Source organism: Lutra lutra, chromosome 7, assembly GCF_902655055.1.
Source record: "Lutra lutra chromosome 7, mLutLut1.2, whole genome shotgun sequence".
Classification (NCBI taxonomy): domain Eukaryota; kingdom Metazoa; phylum Chordata; class Mammalia; order Carnivora; family Mustelidae; genus Lutra; species Lutra lutra.
The window spans coordinates 106,918,372-106,929,268 of NC_062284.1; the positions used below are offsets into that span (position 1 = coordinate 106,918,372).

The window sequence follows — 10,897 nt, forward strand, 5'->3', positions numbered from 1 at the left end:
ACAGGCATTGCCTACTTCCTGGAAGTAGAAAAGACATTCATTAAAGAGTTAATTATGATTATTTTAGGGTGCTGAGAGCATGGTGGTTTTTACTTTCCACCTTTTACTTGTCTATTTAACCCCCCCCCAGGGTAAATACGCTGTGCTTTCAGAATGGTGAAAATTAATAGCGATAAATCCCTCCATCTTATAAAGCAAAGAGATTTCACAGCTCATATATTACATGGAGACATACTAGATACTTCAATAAGCCACACTAAATATCTTGACCCCTTCAAACCCAGGAGGAAAATAAAACTCAAAGAACAAAGCAGAGGAAAGTTTCCACAGGGCCACAGTGGCATCACACACACCAACTCCCAGGCTTTACATGTATTCAATAAACCGGGACTATAGAGCGTAACACTGTAGTCTGCATACTCATGTACATATAATCACAGAAAAATATCAAGGAGATGAACTTTTCTCAGCAGTCTGTAGACTCAAACTCCTTTAGAGGCACGTGTCTACATTTTTAGATACTTGATATGCAGTTGATTCTTCAATATTTTTAAATCAGATGAAGAGACGTCACCCTCCTGACCCGGCTGGGGAAGCATTGTAAATATCACCCAGGACCATGTAGACACACCTGACGCTTCAAAAGGAAATTCTTTAACTATTTCTTTGATGGGGCCCAGTGAGCATAACAAAGAGTTGGTTTGTTTTCACTGACCAGTACTGTACCTCAGTGGAACAGGTACCAAGTCATCTCTCAGCAGTTATGTAAGAAATTGCTTATGGAGAACTGAGTGAATAGGGACCACACACGGCTTCTATATTGGGGTCAAGCATTTGCCCATGTGGCTCACCCCTTCACGGAGCAACGCCATCACCAGTATTGCTCTCCTAACCAGGCTGCAATGCAAACCACCCCCCCCCCCCCCCCCCCGCCCAATCCACAGCACAGGTCCTTAACTTGGGGTTCTTTGTGGAACATCAGGCAGCACTCCCCAGCTGATCAACACCCGTGCAAATGCTTGTGAATTGAGATAAACATTTTCTTCACTTGGAATAAATATTTTCCCTATTCATCTATTCAAGTATCTTGAATAGACTTGGTGCTAAATTAAGTTGATGAAGAAATAAGTGAAAGATTGAAAAAAAATAGTTCTCATAGGTAATACCATACCAATTTCTTAACGGCAATAGCAATGTCCTTAAGAAAGGTCCTAGCTTCTTCGTTGCATTTAAAATAGTCACTTTGCAGTGATTGTTCTAAAAAAAAAAAAAATTAGAAAATGAAGATCTCTTATTTTTTGGTCCAAATCCTATTTAACCCTTTAGATCTAGCTCAAATGCCTGCACAGCTGAAAATGATACCTGAATTCCTATAGTACTTATATGAATCTCTTCTGAATGTATTTCCTAATTGATAGTATTCTCACTTAGGTATATATTTATTGCTTCTTGAGGACAAACTCCTCTTGATATTCCATCTTTGCCACTCTCATGAGAGAAAGAAGGAATTTATACAGAACAGGACAAAAAATTCAATAAATTTTTATGAAAGGAATAAATATAATAGGCCTATAGTGTAGGTTTGAGAATGTTTTCATAGTATATACACTTGTACACATATAAATATAATATTTTGCAAAAAATCCACTCATTTAATTAACGGTTTCAAAGTCCCTTATGTCATTTTTACTTCTGTGCCAATATTTAAATCCTGGGATGAGAGTAAAGATTTGTAAAACTGGTAGGTGTGAGGTAGACAGACATACGAAAGGTGTCTCTCTTCCCTCACACACTGTAGGTAGGAAGCACATAAGAAGAGAGGTTTATGAAATGTTAGTAATGGTAATGAAGACCAGATATGTACCAAATGGAAAGGAGGAAGGGGAAAAAATGAATATAAGGCAGAGAACAGAGGGAGCTATACTTACCTTGGCTCTGGTGCCAGGAAGTTACCCAGATTTTGTCCAAATGAATTCCAGGCCTGCATCTTCATGTGTGGGATAAGTTTGATGAGATTAATGCTTTACATTCATTATCTAAGTTGATTACTATAATCTTATGATGACTTCCATTTCACAGTGGAGAAATCTGACTTTTGAGAGTGTATCATATGTTCAAGGTCACAGAGCCCATCACTGAGAGTCTAGATACAAACACAAGTTTGACTCCAAAGCCTTTAGCCTTAATGGCCATACTCTCCCCTCAGAAGAGTAAAGAAAAAAAAAAAATTTTTTTTAAGATTTTATTTATTTATTTGACAGAGAAAGAGGGATCTCAAGTAGGCAGAGAGGCAGGCAGAGAGAGGAAGAAGCAGGCTCCCCGCCAAGCAGAGAGCCTGATGTGGAGCTCGATCCCAGGACCCTGAGATCATGACCTGAGCCCCTAAAGAACAATTTCTGGCCTCAGTTCCAGGAAACTCAGATCCTCTTAATGAACTAAGCTCTCAAACCAGGTGAAAGTCAGTTACTGAGTTTGCAAGCAAGCAGGTGTTAGGAAGAGACAGGCCTCGCCTGTTTTCACCTTCCCCTACTTCTAATGGAATGAATGAGCACAAGTTCCCACTTGCAAATGGGCTGGAGAGCTGCATATCCTCTCATTCCCACCAGAGGCTTAATGAAGTTTCTTCCTACACAAAACTTTCTGAGAGTTCAGAAATTATTAGCAGAAAAATATTTGCACAGAAGTACTGGGATGAAATGCACCTGCTGATCAAGTACGAAGAAGAGTTCAAGACCTAGCTCTTGTTGTTGGGCCGAAATGGTTTATGAGCTCAACAAGAAATGCCCTTTCTTGGACCCTGTCTTACTTAAACTTAGGTGCCTTGATTACAGGTTCGGCTTTCTAACTAAAGAATCATTTTAACCCATCCCCAGGCAAGGTTACTATGTTTGCATCTCCCAAACATCCTTGTTTAATTTTCCTTGTCTAATACAATAGGAGCTTCTTAAACACTCCCTTTCTTGTTTGCCTATTAAACTCTCCACTTTATCATGACAAACTTTTGGAGGAAGTTAACTTACAAAGAAAAGAAGGGAGAAGCGGAAATTAAGATGTATAATCTAAATACAGGTGGGCATCCCAGTCGCAGGCAAATGGCAGTGGCCGCCGAGACCAGGCTTTGCCTGGAGTTTGTCACCAGTTGCTAGTGTGAATTGGGCCAAGTCGCTCCAGGGGCATTAGAGCAAGAGAGCTGAGCCCTGGGTCCCACCGCGCTGCCTCTCTCTCTCCCCCAAGGAGTCTGAGAGGGCTCTGCCTTAGCCTGGGACACCCCGAGTTCCCGCGGAGAGGTCCCCGCAGAGGACACCCCCCCCCCCCCCCCGCCCCAGGTACCGGCTAGGGGCCACCTCCGAGGTGCCCGCCAGCTTCTCACCCACAACAAAGAGCTGCTCCAGCGCCGCGGTCGCGACCGAGGAGCCCAGGGTGGAGGGGAAGGTGCATAACTCCAGGGACGGGCCGGTGGAGACGGCCGCCGCCCGCAGCGTCTTCTCGCTGAACCCCAGCTCTGGGGACCAGGAGCTCAGGGCCATCTTGCTGCTTTGCGCGGAGCCTCTCGGGCCTGAAGCCAGGACGGCCGGTTGCCACGGGCGACTCCCCGGGTGGGGGCCTCCCAGGTTCTTTTAACTTCAGCCGCGGTAATTAACCGATGCCGGAGGGCGGGGCCGCTCACCAGCCGCCCTTTCCTCCTTGCGTTTGCAGATCTTGGTTCGGGTCCTGGGCGTTTGTCTGGAGCCCTGGAATCATAATAAGGATCACTTGGGAACGCATCTCTGTGCCAGGTCCTCCAGGAGGAGCTGTGATTTCCCAGCGGCTTTATGAGGCCGGTTCTGCCAGCTCCGCTTTCCCAGACTGGGAAACGGGCAGGGATGACTAAGTGTTCGGCCCACGGTCCCAGGGCATAATTTTGGATTTAAAGTGGAGTCCCTATCGATCTTTCCGCTGCCCGCCGCCGCCTCTCCTCAGCCGCCGCGATGACGACCGCGTCCCCTTCGCAGGTGCGCCAGAACTACCACCAGGACTCGGAGGCCGCCATCAACCGCCAGATCAACCTGGAGCTCTACGCCTCTTACATCTACCTGTCCATGTCTTACTACTTTGACCGCGATGATGTGGCTTTGAAGAACTTCGCCAAATACTTTCTCCACCAATCTCATGAGGAGAGGGAACATGCTGAGAAATTGATGAAGCTGCAGAACCAACGAGGTGGCCGAATCTTCCTTCAGGATATCAAGAAACCACACCGTGATGATTGGGAGAATGGGCTGAATGCAATGGAGTGTGCATTACACTTGGAAAAGAGTGTGAATCAGTCACTACTGGAACTGCACAAACTGGCCACTGATAAAAATGACCCCCATTTGTGTGACTTCATTGAGACTCATTACCTGAATGAGCAGGTGAAATCCGTCAAAGAATTGGGTGACCACGTAACCAACCTGCGCAAGATGGGGGCCCCCGAATCTGGCATGGCAGAGTATCTCTTTGACAAGCACACCTTGGGAAACAGTGATAATGAGAGCTAAGCCTTAGGCTGTCTTCCCAGAGCCACCTGGTCCCTGAGGCCATGCATGCATGTTGGGGTTACCTTTCCCTTTTCTATAAGTTGTACCAAAACATCTACTTAACTTCTTTCATTTGTACCATTCCTTCAAATAAAGTAATTTGGTACCCCCCAAAAACAAAACAAAACAAAACAAAACCCATCTGCCAAACCCATCTCAGTACTCTTCTAGAACTTTCCTTGTATCTAGTCTATCATTTGCACGTTTTACCTGAAATCAATGGTTTTCCTCCTTCTTATCAAACCGTGAGCTCTTGGAGGCAGGAATGTTCTTTATTTTTATCTGCATCTCCAAAATTCAGCCCAGCGCCAGGCTCAGACTGAAGCCAACGATCAGTTCCCCTTTCCTCTGGCCGGCGAGAAATCAGCAAAGATGACTTAACCCTCTTCTTAAAAGTTTGCAGATGGCAAAGCTAAAATCAGATCGTGACAGCGACACTAGCTATCATTTCTTGAATGCTTACTACATTGCAGGCACCTTTTTAGTCCTTTACAACAACCCATTTAACTTTTACAAAATCTTCTGAGGTAGTTACCATTTCCTGCTTTCCAGTGAGGACCCTGAGCCTCTGCCCCGAATCACTCCGCTGGACTGCCTGGGAGAAGACCTAGCACGTCGGTAACAAAACTAGTTCGAAAATCGGAGAAGAGCCATATCCCGGCCAGGGACACTCTCCTGGATCCCCGCTTTTGCGAGACTGGGTCTATGGCGTTCAGATCTCTCCCTGCTTTTCTGGGCTCTCCTGGGTGTGGCAGAGGCAGGAAAAGAGATTTCTTTTTTTTTTTTTTTTTTTAAGATTTTATTTATTTATTTGACAGAGAGAGATCACAAGTAGACAGAAAGGCAGGCAGAGAGAGAGAGAGGGAAGCAGGCTCCCTGCTGAGCAGAGAGCCCGATGCGGGACTCGATCCCAGGACCCTGAGATTATGACCTGAGCCGAAGGCAGCGGCTTAACCCACTGAGCCACCCAGGCGCCCCAGGAAAAGAGATTTCTCAAGTAACTCTTGCCAGATGATTTCCTAAGTTCCGCCAACCAGAGACACGGGCGGGACATGAGACGGCCAAGAAGCCATTTCTGTTCCTGTGTCCAGGAGTGGCAGTTTCAGGCCACCACAGTAGGGTCCCAATGAATTCCAGTAGTTTGGGGGGCTCCAGAGACCGCAGCAGTTGGAGGCGGTGCCGCCCCCACTTTGCCAGGGCACAGCAGTCGGAGTGCGCACGCGCGAACCGTGCAAGGTGCCCCAGCTTTCTCCTCTCCGGTGTCTTCCTGACGTCCCCTTGCGTTTCTGTAGCCTTTGTAGCACATTCCCCGTGAGAAATTCCTCTCTTCTTGGACTACCTAGACTGGACGCCCCCAAGCCAACATTTATGCTGCCTTCAGAATATTCTTCCCACTCATCATCTCATATGGACCACATTGCTCTCCATTGCCTATGAATGAGGCCAGTCTCTAAGGGGGCATTCAGTGACCGGCCCCCCCTTCCTTACTGGATTTGTTTTAGATTTTATGGCTTTTTTTTTTTAAAGACCTTACTTATTATTTATTTATTTATTTATTTATTTATTTATTTATTTATTTATTTTCTAGGATCTTATTTATATTTTTGTCAGAGAAAGAGAAAACACAAGCAGAGGGAGCAGTAGACAGAGGGAGAAGCAGGCTCTCCGCTGAGCATGGAGCCCAAAGCCGGGATCCATCCCAGGACCTTGGCATCATGACCCAAGCTAAGTCAGAGGCTTAACTGACTGAGCCACCCAGTGCTCCCTGGATTTTATGACTTTTTGTGTCTATTTTCTTTATTTTTCCTGAACATGCTTTCTGAGGTATTTTCAGCTTCTGTTTTGACTCATGGTTCCTTCTGTACGGGATGACCTTTACAAAATCCAAACCATTCTTTCTATTTGGGAACTTAATCAATTCCCAAATAGAAACCTGGGCAAACAACATGAATAGGCACTTCATAAAAGAAAAAAAAATCCCCCAAAATATAGTGAAAGAACATTTAAAGAAATTAGCAAAGAAAAAATTATACGCCCATTTTCCTCATTATATTATTAAGATTAAAAAGAATAATAATTCAAAGTGTTGACACTGGGAGTGTGAATTACTATACTTTGTCTGGAGGACATGGACATTTTGGAAATACATATAAAGAATCTTAGCATATAGTAATGCTTTGAAGAATTGTTCTTTAAAAAATCATAGGTATGTCCAAGGACATGCATATGATCTTGTTTATCAGTGCTATTTTTAATAGTAAAAAATTACAAACAGCCAAAATGGTTTATAGTGGGACACTAGGTTTAAATAACCTAAGGGACATCTGTTCGGCATATCCTAGGAAGCAGGTCACCATATGGTGAAGAACATGGTTATGGGGTAGTTCAAATGAGTACTACCACTAAACAGAAGAGGTGTCTCTTGAGCAAGCTGATCTCTCTATGAATGCCCTCCAGTGTCCTTGCTCTGAAGGGTTAGTGTTGGTAATAATAACTCTTAGCTCCTAATATTGTTGTAAGGACTAAATTAAGTGAACACTTAATGCTGTGTTTAACACATGGTATATACTCAAAAAACATAATTCAATGGTAAAATGATAAAGTGATAGCTATTAAAAATAATGGGTATAAATTTATACACACACACATTTCCCAAGAGCTCAAGTGGAATAAGCAAGTAGCAAAAGACAAGTGTAATATTCAATTTTTATATATCTATATACATAAATAAATGTATAGAGTTAGTTTTCTATATGCATATGCATGGAAAGTGGTCTAGAAAGTATTATTCACTAAAATGTTCACTGTGGTTAATCCTGTTTAGTAAAATTATGGGTGTGGTAGGTAAAATAATGCCTCTTCAAAATATCCTAATCCCTGAAACCTGAGACTATGTTATGTTACATGGTAAGAGATAATTAAGGTTGCAGATGGAATTAGGGATTGAAATCAGTAGACCTTGAGATAAGGAAAGTATTCTAGATTATCCAGATGGGGCCACTGTAATCACAAGAATCCCTAGAAGTGATGAAGGGAGACAGGAGAATCAGTATCAGGGTTAGAGACTCAAAGATACTACCTTGCTGCCTTTAAAGATGGAGGAAGGGCCATGAGCCAAGGAATGCAGATGGTTTCCAGAAAGTGGAAAAGGCAAGGAAAGATATTCTCCCCCCAAATTTCCAGAGGAACCCTAGCCCTCCCGACCCCTTGACCTTAGCGCACTGAGATTTCTGACCTTCAGAAGGGTAACATAATAAATCTCTGTTGTTTTAAGCCACTAAATGTGTGATGATTTGTTATGGCAGCAATAGGAAACTAATACAATGGGTAAAGTGAACTTTTTATTTCTGTATTTAAATATTTTTCCATAAGCATGTATACCTTTGTGATTAGAAAAAAAGTAAAGTTTTTTTAAATAAAAAACAAAATACAAATTTAATATAGTTGAGTGTATAAAAAACGCTTTCTGAGCCTTCATTAGCTATAGATGCTGTTCACTGAGTCAAAAGCCACATCTCACTTCTCTTGTGCATCTTTTTACTTCAGTAGTATGATACATTCATGTTCCAGTTAATTTCTTTAGATTTATTTATTTATTTCTTCAGTAATCTCTACACTCAATGTGGGGTTCCAACTCATGACCTGGAGATCAAGAGTCATGTGCTCTTCCAACTGAGCCAGCCAGGCATCTCTGTTTCGGTTAATACTTTTAAGGCAGACTTTTGCTTAGTAGCCTGGACAATATATTAGAATTCCCCAGTCCCGTGCTGAAGTTGATTTTTTTGGTCGAGTTGTGGTTAGCAAGTTGTTTCTGTTTACCTTTTGCTGCTGACAGGGCCAGGAGAACCCAGCTGCTGCCTGGAGTTTGACCCCTAACTTGTGCAGGAATATATATACACCTGTATTTAGGCTCATTGCAATTTCTGTAGTATCTGAGGTTTATGTGGTCTTCAAGAATGATTTTGTTCTTGTTGCTTCTTTCTGTAAATCTAGTACCTCCAGGGAAAACCTCAACCTCTTAGTTCTGTTTCTAGACCCTGGGTTAGACCCGGCCAAGGTACCATTCTTTTTTTTTTTTTTTAAGTTTTTATTTATTTATTTGACACACAGAGATCACAAGTAGGCAGAGAGGCAGGCAGAGAGAGAGGAGGAAGCAGGCTCCCGTGGAGCAGAGAGCCCAATGCGGGGCTCGATCCCAGGACCCTGAGATCATGACCGGAACCGAAGGCAAAGGCTTTAACCCACTGAGCCACCCAGGCGCCCCCAAGGTACCAGTCTTGATAGATATGTCAAACATCTCCCCTATGGAAAGTGGTTGCAGGTTGCAATGCTTTGTGTTTAGTATGTCAGGGGCCATGAGGATTCAGTACTGCATCATGCTCAAATTCTAAAGAAGTGAGGGTTCAAGCAAACCGAGTCTCTTTTCCTCAGTCTTGATGCTACCAGTGCCAGGTATAGGGCCTAATATCTGGCACATGACCTTGCCTCCCCATTAGTGGTTGATCAATAGGATCTTTTTGTCTAATGCACTGCCATCTTCAGCATGTTGTTTCATCCTCTGGCTTGTTGCCTCATGGTCACAGATGGCTATCATAAGGCTAGACATCATGCCCTTGTACAAATTGGGAAGCAGTGGAAAGGGGAGACATGTAGAAGCCCTTTTTCCCTTTTATCAGGGAAGGAAATCTGCCCAGCGTCCTTTCGAGACACTTATTTCTCAATAGCCTGAGCTGGGTCACAAGACCACCCATGAAAGGGAGGTTTAGAACAGTGAATGTCTGGATTTCCAGCTTCTGTAGAGTTGGCAGGAGAGAAGAGGCTTCAAAACAGCTACAGGATTACCAGTGGAATGTCAGCCATACATATGTCCTCCAGACTAATAATCATTAGCTTCAACATCAGGCCCAAAATAGCTGGCTGGGTGGGCCTTTCCTAAGAGTTGCCAAGAAATTAGTGAAGTTTTTAGCATTGAAGAGAAAGGGTATCTTGGTCCTTTCCTATATTGGTAGGATCTCTCCCATTTAAGACTTTGCATTGACATTATGACTAGGTCTGCAAGACATTAAAGATTCCCTACCCCTTGGACTTCTCATTGCCTCTAAAGTGCCTGTCTCATAGTTAGGCTATAATTCTCAGCTTCCATGACTCCATCACACAGTCAGTTATGGCAAAATGGCAGGAAGAGCAAGTCCCCTAGGTAATGGCAGATTGTTAGAAAGCAAATAGGTGGATTAGTGCCCTTGATGGAATTATGCTGTGGGCAGACCACATTGGTGTTTGGAACAATACCTGGTTCAGAGTTCTGCTTTTCACCTTTGTCTCTTGACTCCTTATTGTCATCCATTATCAGCAATTTCTTGGGGCTAGAGATCAATTACCGATTGCATCATTTGTTAATGGTTTTAGATTGGCTTAGGGAGTTTAACCTCTTCGTCTCCATTCTTCATTTGTAAAGTGGAACTTCACACACTGGAATTATGAAGCTTCAGCAGAATAACAGTGTCCTTACCACAGACCCCATGGTATTTCCTATCTTTTCCTTCTACTAAATGGAAAATAAAAAGCATTTCTTCTGAAATACAAATGCTAATATCCTTTCTATATCCCTCACCTTCCTTAAACCTCTCGGTCATTTAACTCTCAGTGAAAATTATTGTAATTAAATCAAGAGTTGCTGTCCCAGAGGTGGGAAATTGGTTTTGTCTCCATGTCATTTCTATTGGACAGCAGTGACTGCCTGGAGTGTTCAGTTAGGGAAAGTTCTGAGGGGAAATGCTGGCAGAGAGGGAAAGAAGCCTGCCAGGCACCAGAGAAAGCCACGGTCACACACATGCCCACATCAGACTTGTTTCACGTGTTGGTTGTGTGCCTGTTGTGTGCTGGACATTGTGATGAGCTCTGAGCTCATACAACAGAGACTACAGGTAGCACCAGGATGGGCCTCTCTGAAGAATGGAGACTTGAACCATGAGAGGGAGTCAGTCTTCTTATTCTTTGTGAAGGGGAAACAGGGTTCAAGATAGACAAGACAGAAAGAGGAAAGTGAAAGAAGAAGAGGAAAGGAAGAGAGTAGAGGTGGGAATGCGGAGATGTCAGCTGCCAAATCTCACAAGATCCTCCTTTCTTTGCGTTTTCCTTTTCTAAAAGCTTACTTTCTCTGATCAATCCAGATCAATTAGGCTTTGTCACATACAAGCACTAATCAGTGCTTTGATGAAACACTGGGATGTGATCTGGCCCCTATTCTCAAGAAAAAGGCCTTAAAGATAGGGGAAAGGGTAGGTTTTGAAGCACAGTTCACAACTAGATGTAATTCCTGTACGGTGCAGTATAGTACC

General features: G+C 43.4%; 2 protein-coding genes across 5 annotated transcripts in view; one reads left to right on the forward strand and one right to left on the reverse strand.

Moving 5' to 3' along the window:
- The window catches only part of CCDC175 (coiled-coil domain containing 175), a 67,515-nt gene extending 63,932 nt beyond the window's left edge, over positions 1-3,583 (reverse strand). For all 4 annotated transcript variants that reach the window (XR_007128549.1, XM_047736097.1, XM_047736098.1 and 1 more), the window contains exons 1-2: positions 3,371-3,583; positions 1,172-1,257 (exon numbers count right to left, since the gene is read on the reverse strand). Coding sequence is in view for 3 of the 4 variants with exons in the window: in XM_047736097.1 (XP_047592053.1) it covers positions 1,172-1,257; positions 3,371-3,527 (243 nt within the window). In the remaining variant the exon portion in view is untranslated. The remainder of the gene's footprint in view (positions 1-1,171; positions 1,258-3,370) is intronic.
- Positions 3,584-3,943: 360 nt separating this feature from the next.
- Positions 3,944-4,668, forward strand: LOC125103981 (ferritin heavy chain-like). Its single transcript, XM_047736104.1, has one exon. The coding sequence runs from the start codon at positions 3,969-3,971 to the stop codon at positions 4,518-4,520; it is 552 nt and encodes a 183-aa protein (XP_047592060.1). The 5' UTR covers positions 3,944-3,968; the 3' UTR covers positions 4,521-4,668.
- The last annotated feature ends 6,229 nt before the right edge of the window (positions 4,669-10,897 follow it).

Coding starts and splice junctions, on each gene's coding strand:
- LOC125103981 (XM_047736104.1), top strand. CDS start 3,969: ATGACGACCGCGTCCCCTTCGCAGGTGCGCCAGAACTACCACCAGGAC.